The sequence below is a fragment of the Mesoplodon densirostris genome, chromosome 3, assembly GCF_025265405.1.
Source record: "Mesoplodon densirostris isolate mMesDen1 chromosome 3, mMesDen1 primary haplotype, whole genome shotgun sequence".
Classification (NCBI taxonomy): domain Eukaryota; kingdom Metazoa; phylum Chordata; class Mammalia; order Artiodactyla; family Ziphiidae; genus Mesoplodon; species Mesoplodon densirostris.
Genome location: NC_082663.1, coordinates 152,462,595 through 152,476,843, shown reverse-complemented (window position 1 = coordinate 152,476,843; position 14,249 = coordinate 152,462,595). Strand labels below are relative to the sequence as shown.

The 14,249-nt window shown below is 62.7% G+C and overlaps 2 protein-coding genes across 4 annotated transcripts; one reads left to right on the top strand and one right to left on the bottom strand.

Moving 5' to 3' along the window:
* Nucleotides 1-2,848: 2,848 nt before the first annotated feature.
* Nucleotides 2,849-8,413, bottom strand: PCSK4 (proprotein convertase subtilisin/kexin type 4). Its single transcript, XM_060092422.1, is given in 15 exon segments — nt 2,849-2,950; nt 2,952-3,058; nt 3,061-3,321; nt 3,465-3,587; nt 3,934-4,058; nt 4,249-4,470; nt 4,686-4,803; nt 4,871-4,974; nt 5,053-5,153; nt 5,456-5,668; nt 5,756-5,928; nt 6,103-6,191; nt 6,288-6,364; nt 7,833-7,937; nt 8,219-8,413. Coding segments are annotated over 15 exon segments (2,115 nt in total).
* An 837-nt stretch (nt 8,414-9,250) lies between these two features.
* REEP6 (receptor accessory protein 6) lies at nt 9,251-14,249 on the top strand. 3 transcript variants are annotated; one of them, XM_060092419.1, is made up of 5 exons: nt 9,251-9,499; nt 12,277-12,370; nt 12,453-12,591; nt 12,796-13,001; nt 13,504-14,249. In XM_060092419.1, the coding sequence occupies exons 1-5, from the start codon at nt 9,385-9,387 to the stop codon at nt 14,081-14,083; spliced, it is 1,134 nt and encodes a 377-aa protein (XP_059948402.1). In that variant the 5' UTR covers nt 9,251-9,384; the 3' UTR covers nt 14,084-14,249. The 3 variants fall into 3 exon arrangements, with proteins under 3 accessions (XP_059948402.1, XP_059948404.1, XP_059948403.1); XM_060092421.1 differs by having other exon boundaries at nt 12,796-12,964; nt 13,504-13,638; XM_060092420.1 differs by lacking the exon at nt 12,277-12,370 and adding an exon at nt 11,948-12,096 and having other exon boundaries at nt 9,415-9,499.

The following is a 14,249-nucleotide window of genomic DNA, read 5'->3' as shown; positions in this document are numbered from 1 at the left end:
CGGTTGGCGCGCGGACCCATCCTACAGGCCCGTGACGCGCACTTCCGGCCGGCTCCCGCCTGCCGCGAAGCCACGCCACTCTTAAAGGGGCCGGGCACGCGAGGGTCCGGGTACCATCCGAGCAGCGAAGTTGACTGGACCAGAACTAGTAAAGACGCGACATCATCCTCCCCGCGCCGGGCCTGGAAGCCCAAGGGGTGGGCGTAGGGTCCAATCCCGGCTCTTCTCGCTGCCTAACAAGGCATCCGAAGCCCGGTTTTCTGCAAAAGGGGGACACGGCCCCCAACCCACGTGGCTGTCGTGGGAACAAAGTTACTGTGCAGCCCACGCCAGGTGGCGGGCGGACAGCGAGCGCTCCGTGAATGCCAGCTGCGCCAGCCCCAGCGAGGTGGCCAGGGGCGTAGCACGCGCGTCTGGTCCGGCCTCCCAGATCCCCGTCAGGGTCGCCTCTCCTGTCTCTAAAACCCCCTCCCCACCGGGGTGGGGGCGTAGCGCTGGACGGTGATCTTGGCCCCTCCCCTCTTGGGTAGCAGGGGAAGAATGGCTCAGAGCCCCGGGAGGTTTTTGAGTTTCTAAACAACCTTATAAAAAGTAACTTAAGGGAATTCCCTGGCGGTCCAGTGGTTAGGACTCCGCGCTCTCACTGCCGAGGGCTTGGGTTCAATCCCTGGTGGGGGAACTAAGCTCCCACATCCCAGAAGCCGCAAGGCGCGGCCAAAAAAAAAAAAAAAAGCAATTTACACGCCATAAAGTCCACCTGTTTAAAGTGTACAAGTCAGTGGTTTGGGAATATATAGAGAGATCTGTTCTGGACGTTTCACATCAGTGGAATCACACACCGTGTGTCCTTTTATGCCTGGCTTCTCTCACTGAGCATCGTGTTCTCCGGGTCCATCCATGTCGTAAGGAGTGTCAGTGCTTCACTCCTTTTCATGGCTTAGTGATGTTCCCATGTGTGGATGGACCACACTGCATCTATTCATTCACCTGTTAATGGACATTTAGGCTGCTGTGAATCATGCTGCTGTGAACATCCTTGCACAGGTTTTTGTGTGAATGTGTCTTTAGTTTTCTCGGGCACGTACCCGGCAGCAGAATCGCTGAGTCCTACAGTAACTCTATGTTTAATTGTCTGTGGAACTATTTCCCAAAGTGGCTGCCCCAAGATGGCATGTTTTGGGCACTTACTATGTGCCAGGCGGGAAAACTACCTCTTTGGATCCTTGAGAGTATTTGGTAAGGCAGGTGCCAGGCTTAATGCTGTTGCACGGGTGCAGCCACTGAGGCTCTGAGAGGGAGGCCAGGTGCCTCTGGACACACAGACTGGACCTAACTTTAGAACTAGGGGCTGAGCTTGGTGGGACTCTGGGGGGCGTGGGCAGGACTCGGAGAGCAGCTGGCTGTCTCCCCTCCCTCACTAGCCACCTGCTTCCATTGGGTCCAGCTGCAGCCCTAGACAGAGCCTCATTCCCTTCACGGCTTGAGGCTGGCCAACCTGGGCCTGATGGCCAAGGAGATTCTCAGGGGCCCAGGGCCACTGGATACTGGGGCTCTCTCTGGGGCTCCTGAAACAAACCAGGACCGCACCTTGGAGTTCAAGTGAAGCCCATGGTCAAGGCACAACCAGCCTCCACTTTCTTGTGGTAATTGCCTCCCCGCTCTGAAAATCAGGAGGAACATGTCCCCGCCCCACCTGTGTGTGTGAGGACAGAGGAGGGACTCTTACTAACTCCATCCATGCCCTACCTCACCCCCATCCCCACACCCCTGCACCTCAGGATCCTCCTTCTGTTCCAGAGAGGTGGAGAACCCATTTTCCAGATGAGGAGGTCGAGGCCTGAAGGAGTGAGATCAATGTACCCCAGCTCATAATTCCCTCAGCCTCCCAAAGACCTCAGAAAATAGACAAAGGTGTAATTACTGGAAGCTGGTAGACAGGCTGAGTGGATGGAACGCTGTGTGAATTGTCATCTGCAAATTGCACTTCTGTTAGTTCTCGGCATTAAAGAGAAACTCACGCATAAAGATGGAAGAGGAGGGCTTCCCTGGTGGCGCAGTGGTTAGGAACCCGTCTGCCAATGCAGGGGACATGGGTTCGAGCCCTGGTCCAGGAGGATCCCACATGCCACGGAGCAACTAAGCCCACGCGCCACAACTACTGAAGCTCACGTGCCTAGAGCCCGCGAGCCACAACTACTGAAGCCCGCGCGCCACAACAAAGAGCAGCTCCCACTTGCTGCAACTAGAGAAAACCCACACACAGCAACAAAGAGCCAACACAGCCTAAATTTAAAAAAAAAAGATGGAAGAGGAGCCAGAGCCACAGGAGGTCAGGCCGTATTGTGGGGCCTCAGAGGCTTTGCAGCACATGGGCGGGTATCACTTGGGACCCTACCCCACCCTACCCCCAGAACCCCAGGTGACCCCTTCTCCAGGGACAGACGCCCAGGGGAAAGCAGATTCCACATGATACACAGGGGACTCCCGCAATCATGACATGGAGAAGGGGCCAGTGCCCCAAAGGAGCCCACAGACTTGCACCTCCTATTCAACCTTTATTTGGAAACTCTGAGGTTGCACGTGGTACCCGAGACTCTGGACGGTGTCATCTGCTCTCCTTCCCGCTTCCCCCATTCCGGGAAGGGAAGGGATGGTGGTCACTGCCAGACTCTGCCCCATCCTACCCTCTCCCAACCCAAACTGTGCAACGAGACTTCTCTCTCTCTCTCCCCCTCTTTCACCTGGACCTGCCAAGTCCGGGGTGCAGGGTCCCACAGGGCGCCCGTCTGGACACGGGGCAGCGGTGCCCACCAGGGACCTGGGTGGAGGCACATGCTGGCTGTCCTTATCAACCAGCTCTGGGTTCCAGCTTGCAGCGGGGTCTGGAGTGGTGATGGGAGTGGCCCGCCGCTCCGGGGGATCCCACCCATGGTGGCAGGCAGCCTACGTACGAGGAGGACGCGGCAGAGGAGGGGGCTCCCGAAGGCCACGGCCAGCAGGGCCAGCACCACGGCCTGGGCCGGGCCGCGGCGGCAGGGGCAGGCGGTCGCGGTGGGCTGGGGGGACCCTCAGGGGGGTCAGGTCCAGAGCAGGAGCCCCGCTGCGCGTCCAGCATGGACGGCGGGGGGCCAGCGGTACAGTCCAGCAGGGAGCTGCCGCGGCAGGTGTAACAGGACGAGTGGCAGCTGGAGCAGACCCGCAGGGCAGGCGCGGCTGGGCGCCCAGGTTCGGCCGTCACCGCCTGCTGGGTGTGGTTGAAGTACCTCGGTGGGCAGTAGGCGAGGCAGAGGTGGCCCAGGATGTAGGCAGGGCTCTGGCATTCTGCATGAGGGAGGGACACGTCCACCAGGCTGTGAGGCCGCGACCTGCAGCCCCGGCCCGCCCGTCCCCTGCCCCAGGCCGCACACGCATGCTGCCCGCCTGCCGCCTCCCAGCAGGTGGGCCATGTGGCACCGGGCACTCACCCTGACACGGCCCCTCTGTGTCCCGCTGCACACACGCGTTGCTGGTCACCTGGGGGCCCGAGGGCCGCGCCGTCATGTCCTCGGCCGTCCCATAGAGCAGCAGCGTGTAGCGGTACAGCATCCCTGGGCAGGGGTCATGGTGGGCATGGGGAAAAGAGGGAAAGGCTGTTGGCAGCCTCGTCCTGCCATTCTGGGCCCCCACCCTCCCCAGATCCCTGGACTCAGATGGTGCCCAGGGTCGCCCAGTACCCTCTGCGCGCTGGTAACTGGACACCTCCTGCCCCTAATACCTGAACCCCTACTGTGCACTGGTAACCAAACACCTATTACATGCCAGCCCTGTGTGCTCAGTCTCTCGGAGGACACCAGCGGGAGCCCTGTGCCTTGGGCTTGAAGGCAGTAAGGAGGCCGCCAGCTCCAGAGCATGGGGCAGGTGGGGCTCGAGCCCCAGCCTGTGCCCAGCTCTCACCGGTGTTGAAATAGTAGCCCTTGTTCTCCAGGACCAGGATCCACAAGCCGCGTGGGTCCTCATCCCAGAAGTGGGTAGACATGAAGATCCAGTTGTTGTAGCCTTGGTCACTGACGTCAAAGGGTCTGGGACAGACAGGCACGCAGGGGAAGGAGGGGGGTTTCACAACCACAGTCCTGACCGGCCGCGAGCACAGTAAGTGTCTGTGATGCCAAGGGGTGGGGTCCAGCCCGCCTGACCCCACGGGGCACTTGTCTCCTCCTCGTGGGGTCGCTCAGGAAAGAGAGTTTGTGGCCCGGTGCCCTGCCCCCGCACCTGATGGCCACAAGCGTGGAGCGGGTGCCCATGGGGCTGGTGAGCGAGATCTCCAAGTCCCCACGGCGGCTGTAGGACGGGGACAGCTGCACCTGCATGTGCTCCAGCGAGCGGATGTAGTTGGTGTGGCCGAAGCAGGCTGACACGTTCTTCCTCACGTGCGTCACCCGCAGGATGGGGCTGGGGGCTACGGCACGTGAGGTGAGGGCCCCTCCTGCTGGCCTGCTGGGGGATGGGCGGCCAGCAGGCAGGGTCTGGGCTCAGATCCTGCCCTCTCCTTGTACAGATGGCTGAACTGAGACCTCGGGCCTGCCTCCACATGTCCACCCACCAGAGTGGTAATGACAGGGGTTGGGGGGAGAGGTCTGGGGACGTGGCAGTGGGGATGTGGCTGGGGTTAGATGTGGGCGTGAAGGTGGGCAGAGGAGGGCGCTCACGTGGGGGTGTGCACGATGCGAATGATGCACTTCTTCTGGGGCTGTGTGGGCAGCCACGAGCGAGCCAAGTCCACCAGCAGCCCGGCGTCCAGCGGTTCGTAGCCGTAGTGGTGGCTCACTGCGTGGAGGGGCGTGGTCATCACCCTGTGGGCGTGGCGTCCCCAACCCAGCCTGTCCTGCCGCACCTTGGCGCCCCACGCCGTTGGTCCTCCAGTCCTCAGCCTGGAGCTGCGCTGGCCTGGACGCCCGGACCACCAGATGCTGCATGTCCCTCCACGTCAAGAACGGGCTGGGGGTGGGTGAGGGAGGGTGAGCCGGGGCCACGCTGCAGAGCTCTGGCAGTAGGGGGGACCCCTCTGTCACCTACTTGGCCTCCAGAGCCAGGGCGATCATGCCCGCAGCCAGCGGGGCGGAGGCCGAGGTGCCCGTGTGCTTGTCCATGCACCGGTGGTGCAGGTCTGTGGTGACCTGGGGGCACAGAGAGGGACTCAGGAGCCTGGTGCACAGGAAAACCCGGCCCTTGTTCAAAACGCCCCAAGTGCTCCAAGGAAGAGGCACCTCAGAGCACGACAGCAGGCCTGGGGCCCTGAACACAGCCGCCCAGCTGCCAGCCCTGCCTGGGAGACACGAGGGCATGTGAAGGGGCGCCAACCGTGGGGCCTGGTCCCTTGACCCCAGTCTGTGTACCAGACACGAACCGGGCAGCCCTGGGAAGAGACAAGGTGGAGGACAGGAGGGAAGGCAGGGCACCGGGTGGGGCGGGCGCTCACGATTCGGGGGTCGGCAGCAATGCCACTGCTGTAGGTAGTGGTGAGCGTGGAGGCGCAGGCCTCGCTGTACCAGGGAACGCGGTCCTGCTGGGTGGTGCTGCCCACCGAGAGTGTGTGGAAGCTATTGGTGTAGCCATCACAGTTGCAGTTGTCATAGTGCAGGCCACCGTTGCCCGACGCCCAGATGAAGAGGCTGCCCAGCCCGCCTCGGCCCTGCAGATGGAGAACCAGGCCAGAGACGGGGACGGGGTGTGGGCCTCGCATGCTGGCCCAGGCCCTCCGTGCCCCATACCAGCTCACCTTGGTCATGCCGCGCCTGAAGGCCTCTTGGGTGAGGATGCCCGGGCCGTCCACTGTGCGGCCGTCGTCCTCAGGGCCCCAGCTGGCGCTGTAGATGTGGATGTGCTGCGGCTGCAGGTTCAGCGACTGGGCCTCGATCATGTCAGTGATGGTGCCGTCCAGCATGCGCACCCCTGCACAGGCGGCCTCAGTGAACACCCCGCCTGCGCCCTGCACTCTCCCCGCCCTGGGGATGGAGGTGTCTGTGGGGGTTTCAGCTCTCCCCGACCCTGAGCCTGGGGCCCTGACATGGCCCAGTGGCTAGTGTGGGGCCGAGAGGCGCCCTGCCACCCTCCTGGCCTGAGTACCTCCGATTCGGGCATTGTAGGCGATGCCAGCACCACAGAACCTGTTGTTTGCTGTCGCTGCCACCTCCCCAGCACAGCGGGTCCCATGCCTGGTGCCAGGGCAGAGACAGGTGCCCGTCACAGCCCCTTGGCCCCTCGTAGGGTAGCGGGGGCTGCCCCCATGCCCTGTGGGATGCCGGGCTCACCGGTTCTCATCGCTGGGTGTGTATCACGGCTGGGGGTCCGGGTCATAGTCATTGAAGTCGTAGTTGGCTAGGGGGTCCTGGGGGGTGGAGACATGAGGAGCTGCGACCAGCTGTGGGACCTGGGGCAGCCCCCACCCTAGCCCCACAGGCTCACATAGTTGGCCCAGAGGTCTGGGTGGTCCTCCCCTGGGGGCGGGGAGACCACACCATGGAAGGGGCTGGACCCACGAGCAGCCCACCCTCCTCCCAGCTTCCTGCCCTCACACAAGGCTGCTTTGGAGGGCCCTGTCCCTCAGCCCTTCCACCAATTCCTGGTCAAAGGGCCCAAATCTGCTTCCAGGGTCTGGCGTCGGCCTCTTCCCTGGATCTGCCAAGGGGCAGCGGTGTGAGGCTGAGGCTTAGTGTGTCTGGGCTGTCACCTACTTGGCCTGGGGCCCACGTGGTGTGCGATGGGGCCAGGGACCCCGTGTTTGCTGGGGCTGCTCTTGGGGGTCCCCGTGTGCCTGGGGCTCTGCCTCCGGAGGGGACTGAAGCCCTCAGAGCACCCATACCCTGTGGCCCACAGACATGTGGTGGCTGCTATTCAGGGTGGCTGCTGCTCCTGGGGTCCCAACCCTGCTCCCGTCCCCATCCCTGTTCTAGAATCCCTCTCTCTAAGACATGCCCATATCCCCTTGCAGTATTCACTTCTCTCGACCACACCCTCCCTGGTGCAGGACACCCCTGTATGGCTACACCCACCTCCTCCCTGGTCCTCCAGCAGCCCTGCCCTGCTGCCTCTCTACAACCCATTCTTGGCACACTGCAGCATTACTCTCTGTGGAACCCGTGCCTGTCCACCACCTCTCCAAAGTCCAGAAGGCCCCCTGCCTGTCTGGCCCCCAGCAACCTTCCTCTGCTGCAGCCACAGTGGCTGCCTCACCCCAGGGCCTTTGCACATGCCCTTCTGCCTGCCCCAGGCCGCCCTTTCTCAGACCTTTGCCCTTTCCCCCTTTTCCTTGTTCTGCTCCCAGTACCCCCCCAACCTGGTTGATGTTCCCCCGTCCCCATCTCAGCAATCAGGGCCATCTTCTCCCCATTTGCTCAGCTCCAGATCCTGATTTCTCTTTGTCCCACACATCCAATCCATCAGCAAGCCCTGGCCTCCGTCCTGCAAACCACGTCTCGAACCAACCACTTCTCTCTGTCCCCGTGCTCCTGGTGGGGTTTCCAGCTGTCATGCTTCTTGCCTCCTTGCCAATCAGCACCCCCTCCCCCAGCCCAGCCTCTTTATGGGGTACCTGGGAACTTTGATGTTTCAGGGTGAGATAGAGGAGGGAAGGGGAGGTGGCAAGAAATTGTTGACAGTGCACCTGCCCTGGGATGAGTGCCCTGCACAGATCTTCCCCGTTTGGCTCCCCACTGTATAGACTAGGGGGCCAAATGGACACCAAGACTCAGAGAGAGCTGGTGATTTGCCGAAGGTCACACAGTCATTTATTACAATTACAAGAATAACGAGAGGTGCTGACATCCCTCAGGGGGCAGCCTCAAGGCCAGGCTCACCTTGGGGTCTTTCTTCAGACGCAGGCGGTGGCCCCAGTGTGGGGTCAGGGACTGCTGGACCATGCCCCGGTGCCGCAGATGGAAATACTGCCCATCAGGGAAAATCTGGGAATAAAGGGGAGCAGCTGCATGGCTGGGACCTGGTTCCCCTGATGGAGTCCCTCCCAGGACAGGGGCCAGCCCCCCTTCCTTACGTTTCCCACAACCAGGTGCCGAGGTGGGAGCTTCAGATGCCCTCTGAGGGTCCCAGGATCTGGAGATGGTCTAGGCAGTAGTGAGCTGGGGGCTCCTTGATATCCAGGGAACCTAGCGAGGGACCCTCTTATCTGCCGGGGTCTGGGGTCATCCAGCCCCCGCCCCCTCCTCTCAGTCCGGGTCCCACCCACCGGCCCCAGGTTGACGAAGCCGAATTTGCGCGCCAGGCGCTCGATTTCCTGGTAACCCTGGGACACCCGCACGGCCCAGCTGCTGACATAGATGGGAGCCCGGGGTGAGGCCCAACCCACAGCCATGGGGCCAACGAGTGCCAGGCCCAAGGCCAAGGTCAGGCGCAGCCAGAGAGCACTCCGGGCGGGCCTCATGCCGGCGGGGGCGGGGCCTCAGGAAGCCCCACCTCCTGGCCAAACCGCCGAGATGGCCCAAGCGCCCGCCCCGCCCCAGGCGCCATAGCAACCCCTGAAAGCCTTCAACTCCCAGGGGGCCTTGCAGCTCCCCAACTTGATGGGCGCGAAGATCTGACAGCAGGGTGGGGGAGAGACATGCCCACCCTGTTCTTCCGCAGACTCGAACCCTCTGGAGCCTCAGTCTTCCCATTTGTACAATGATTCCCCAATTCTTCTGACCCAGAGGTGCGTGTTCACTGTTGCTATAATTGACCCCGCCCCTTATTTTGCCCCGTCCACTTTCCTATACACCCCCTCCCCCTAGAATAAGCCTTGCCTCCTCCCCGGTCCAACCAGAATTGCTCTTTCGAAAAAGTCCCACCTCCTCAGTTTAGCTCCGCCCCACCCTGCCTTTCAGATTCCGTCCCTCCTCCTTTACGTTCAGCCCCGCCCCTTCTCTGTTTTTTGCTAATGAATCTCTTCTCGTTTCTCCAATCAGCTCTGGCCTTTCTCCAGCCCCTCCCACCAGCTCCGCCTCCCGAGCACTCTTCTCTCCTCACCCAGCTCCGCCCACAACGGCTCAGTCAATAATCCCCGGCCATGACCCCGCCCCTCCAATCAGCTACGTCCCGCTCCCGCTGGGCCAATCGGCGCCCTCAGCCCCCGCGCCCCGCCCCCTTCCTCCAAAGTCGCGGCTGCGACAGCCGCGGCCGGCCCTGGGGCAATACGGCGGAGGAGACGGGGCAGGCCCCACCTCCTTTGTCCTCCCTGCTCTCCCATTGGCCAGAGCCGGGGGCAGGAGGCGGAGACCAGCCTGGGGACGGAGACCAGCCGGAGGGCGGAGGTCCGGCGGTGCGGCTCCCGTGGAGGGAAGGGAGCGCGCACGCTCTACGGCAGGTTCGCGGGGTGGCGGCCAAGTTCAAGCTGCCAGCCCCGGGCCCGCCGGTGCCATGGATGGCCTGCGCCAGCGCTTCGAGCGCTTTCTGGAACAGAGGAATTTGGCCACCGAAGCGCTAGGGGCGCTCGAAGCCAAGACCGGTGTCGACAAGCGGTACTTGGCCGCGGGTGAGCCGTCGGGGGGCTCTCGGGGCCGCCGCCCCATTTCGCCGACGGGCACACTGAGGCCCTGGGCCACCGGGGCCTCAGACCTGCATCCTCCGGCCAGCTCTGGCTGCGGGGTCCAGCTCAGGCGGTGGGGCGCGCCCACAGTTCAGGGAGGAGACTGAGATCCTGGGGAGGGGTCGTGGACCGGGACCTTGGGTCTACCCGCAGCCCCTCCCCGCCCCCGCTGTGCGACCTCGGTCGAGGACCACCCCCTCTCTCGGCCCCGCAGCCGTCCTCTGCCCCCTCCCTCCGGGCCCTGGGTGCCCGCCAGGCAAAAGTCCGGTTCTTCCAGTTGTCCTGCTGGCCCCGGGGGAGGACGGGGCAGGTAGGCAGCCAGTGCCCCGCCAGTCTTGCCACCCTCTTCCCGGATGGACTCCAGCATGGAAGCAAGTGTAGAGATCTTCCCGTTTTCCCAGGGGATGCTCCAGACGTGGAGGGGAAGGGTCACTTCCACCTCCCCTCAGGTTGTTTTCCTGCTATCACCCCCTACCCCCGCCCTTGGCCTGCCCTCTCCCCTCCCCCGTCCGGAGTTGGGTTGTTTGACTCCTGTGGTGGGGTTGAAGAAAGGTTGGATGGGGGCCACGGAGAGGGAGGTCCAGCCACCCCGATTGTCACTTCCATTCCAGTCCCTCCTCTGCCTCTCTCCTCAGTGACCTTGGGTGGCCCCTGCCACACTCTGAAACTGTCCAGTAAGTGTCCCTTAAGTGCCTCCCCTCTTTTTTGGTGCTTCAGACCCGACTGCCCTCTGCCACCTCTTCCAGGAAGCCCCCCTGGAATGAATCACAGGACACTTTGTTCGGACACTGGGGGGCAGCTCTGGCAGAGGACATGCCACGTGTTTTGAGCACCTGTGTACAGATCCTTGGAATCCCCTTTCCTCCCATTTCCCTGCCAGCTGGGGGATTCCCATGCCAGACAGCCCAAGGAAGGTCCAAAACCTGTCCCCCCAGGTTCCTGGTGCCCAATCTGTGTCGGGTCAGCCAGGGACCTGCCCCTGGGAGCAAGCCCTTGACCTCCTGCCTGGTTTTCAACATCCCCGATACCAGTGGGCGGGGAATTTAGGTCATAGAACACGGGGAGGGGCCTGTTGGGAGGGGCCTGCTGGGTAGGCTGGGGGGGTCACAGGGAGGAAACTGAGGCCTGGAGTGGGAGGCTGCCCCTGCTGTCTGCCCTGTCTGGAGCATCCACCCCCACCCCACCCCCACCCCATCTGCTGCTGATTGGACTGTCCCCGCCCATGTCCAAGGTCATCCTCCCTTTGCTGAGGCTGCAGGAATAGGGATTGAGCGGAGAGAGGCCCTGGGAGAGCTGCTTCTCCCCAACTAGCAGCAATCGCCAGGGAAGGGGTGCCATTTCCCCCATCCCCTCTCCCAGATGTCGGAACCCTTGGGCCCCACCGGCCTGAGTCGGCCAAAATACCCCTTCCCAGGTAACCGAGGAGGAAACCCAGAAGAGGCAGTGACCAGGCCTCCTAGGGCCAGCTGGGGATTCCCTTCCCTCTCCTGACCCCAGACCCCCGGGATAAAGGCTAATGCAGGTGAAGGGGAGGGTGGAGGGGACTCTGCCCTTTGGTCCACTAGTGGCCTCTGTCTCTCTCTCTGCAGTTAACAGCCTGGAGGTGGGGGAAGAGGCTGTAAATGCTCCCAGGAGCCAGAGGCTCCCCGAATGACCAAGCATGAGCCTCTTCCGCCACCCCCACCCCCAGCTTCTGTTTCGTCCTGGCTGTTGAATGAGACAGCAAGGAGGGACAGAGACCTGCACACAAGAAGTGCTTCATAAATGCAGCAGCGACCATTATGATTTCAGAGTGGCTAACACTCCTGGCCCCCATCCCCCACACCCTTCTCCTCTGAGCCCTCATTGCTGGGAGTGTGCTTGGGCCGCCAGAAGGGGTTCCCTAGACGTGTAGGGCGGGGTCCCTTCTACTGAGTCTTGTTTAGCTAACTCCACAGCAGCCCTAGGAGACAGGGCCACTACCCGCCCCACTGACAGTTGGGGAAACTGAGGCTGCAAGCAGAGAGACACTTGCTAGGTGTCTCATAGTGGGTGAGAGCTCCCCTCAGTCAGGGGGACTCTCAATACTGTGCTTTGCATCCTCCCACTAAGACAAGGGCTCTCAGAGGGGGCCGTGCAGCCCCCAGGAGACACCAGGCGATGTCTGGGGACATCTGATGGTCACGACTGGGGGGGGCTCCTGGCATCAAGTGGGTGGGGACCAGGGATGCTGCTCCACACCCCAGATGCAGTGCCCAGGGTGGTTCCCCCCGCCCCAGAGTCAGCAGTGGTGAGGGGAAGAGACCCTGGACTAAGAAAAAAGTTAGAAATTGTTGCCTTTCCCCGCTCTCCAGGAATCGTGTCTTGGTCTTTCTCCCATTTACTTGTATTCAAACTCTAGCCTCTTGTGCTCAGCCCCTCCTATAGGACCCAGAGTGAGGCGGTTATAATTGCAGAGATCACATATTCATTCAACAAACACGGGGCAGCCACTCGGTACAGACCAGTCCTGAGGTGCCGGCCTGCCCTTGGGAAGCTCACAGTCCCGTGGTGGAGACTGACATGTTAGTGGGGTTCAGGGCCACGATGAGGGTTGCCCAGGCGCTGCAGGGCAATAACTCCTCCTAGAGGGGCCGCTGAGGCTTCTGGGAGGAGTGATGGATGCAGGCTGCATGGGCCAGGCCAAGGGGGCTCTGGAGACTGGGCTCAGCACGTGCAACCCACACCCAGCCCCCTCTCCGCAGGAGCCGCCACTCTGCTAAGCCTGTATCTTCTGTTCGGGTATGGGGCATCTCTGCTGTGCAATCTCATCGGCTTTGCATACCCCGCATATGCTTCGTGAGTGCCCACTGGTTTGGGGGTGCGGAGGGGGCACGTCTGGGGCTCTGAGCAGCCCCTGACCCTGCCTTGCCTCCCCCAGGATCAAAGCTATCGAGACCCCAAGCAAAGAGGACGACACTGTGTGGCTTACCTACTGGGTGGTGTATGGCCTGTTTGGGCTGGCCGAGTTCTTCAGCGATATACTCCTGTCCTGGTTCCCTTTCTACTACGCGGGCAAGGTGAGCAGCACCCGGGACACACCGTGGCGGCTGGGGTTCCCAGGCCCATCCCCAGGGGTGTCTGATGGGGGAGGCCAGGCCCATCCCCAGGGGTGTCTGATGAGTGTGGCCAGGTCCACCCCAGCCCAGCGTCTGATGGGGGAGACCCCCCCAACCCAAGGCACAGAGTGGGGGCTGAGTGTAACTCCTGCCCTATGTCCGCAGTGCGCCTTCCTGTTGTTCTGCATGGTTCCTGGCCCCTGGAACGGGGCTCACATGCTGTATCACCGCGTCATACGTCCACTGTTTCTAAAGCATCACGAGGCCGTGGACAGCTTCGTGAGCGACCTCAGCGGGCGGGCCCTGGACGTGGCAGCCGGAGTAACGAGGGACAGTGCGTGCTCACAGGGCGAGGGGTGTCTGTCAATCCGGTCTGTGTCTGTCTGTCTGTCTCCTGGCTCCCCCTGCCCCACTCACCTTCATTCCTGTCTGCTGTCCTCCTGACTCTGACTGGCCTCTGTCTGGCGTCTGGGCCGCCTCCGCTGGGTGCTCGCTAAATCTTCCCCTCTCACTGTCCACCTCTGTCTCCTACGCTCTCCGGAACCAGTCCTGCAGGCCCTGGCCCACAGCCGGGCTCTCATCACCCCGGCAGCTGCGGCAGTGGGCCCCTCACTGCCCTCGGAGCCGACTGTACGTAATGCCCGCCCCTGGGAGGTAGGGTGGGCCCACACGTGTGTGCGCGCGTGCGTGTGTGTGTGAGTGCCTGCACCTGCCTCTCTCCCTGCCAAGGCCAGCTGCTGGCCGCTCAAGTGAAGCTGGCCCCCGGCAGTCCCCAGCAGCCTCTGTCCCAGTCTCCACCGGCTTAGCACAGCCCTTGGGCCCCTGGACACAGCCAGACCCGCCTCACTCACCCCCAGGGTGCTCTCTCCACAGCCAAAGCAAGCGTGACTCAGCTCCGGAAGAACAGGTGAAGTCCCTGCCCAGCCCCTGTGCAGAAAAGCTGGCCGGCCAGCTGGAAGACGCGTTACACTCCAAGTCCTCCATGGATTCCCCAGCCGACTCCCCAGTGGAGTCCACCACCAGCCCCTCGTCCCCAAGCAAGCCAGCCCTCAGGAGCTCCACCAACTTGGGCCACTCCCAGCCTCAATCCCCCGCCACTGGCTCTGCCAATGGCACCCAGCTGCCCGGCAAGCTCCGGAATGGGCTTCAGTCTCGAGACAACTCCTGCAGCCAGCCCCAGGCTCCTGGGCAGTCCCAGTCCCCCCGACAGCCTCAGGTCCACAGCCAGCAGCGCGCCCGGCCCTCCATCACTTCCTCAGGCCCTTCCCAGACGGCCCACCGGTCCTCAGGCTCCGCGCAGCGTCCCAGCACCTCCTCCAGCCAGGGGCCCCCCCCTTATGCAGTCTCCCAGTGGCATCACCATCCTTCCTCAGCCCCCCAACAAGACCCCCGATGGACCAGGGGCCTCAGCCCCCAAGTCCAGCAGACGGCATCAGAAACGGCCCGTAACTAAAGCCACCAGCAGCACCTCGGTGCCCAAGCTGCCCGTCTCCTGCCAATCCGAGTCCAGCACTGAGGTCACCTGCATCTGGCCCCACCACACACACGGGTTCCACTACCTGCAGCACTGCTGGCGGCTGAAACACCTGGCCTGCTAGGGAGGGCTCAGTAAAGCTCAT

Excerpts from the sequence above, each read along its gene's own strand:
- REEP6 (XM_060092419.1), top strand. The coding sequence starts at position 9,385 with ATGGATGGCCTGCGCCAGCGCTTCGAGCGCTTTCTGGAACAGAGGAAT. Across the intron at positions 12,592-12,795 it reads CTTTCTACTACGCGGGCAAG|TGCGCCTTCCTGTTGTTCTG; the intron begins GTGAGCAGCACC and ends CTATGTCCGCAG. Across the intron at positions 13,002-13,503 it reads GAGGGGTGTCTGTCAATCCG|CCAAAGCAAGCGTGACTCAG; the intron begins GTCTGTGTCTGT and ends CTCTCTCCACAG.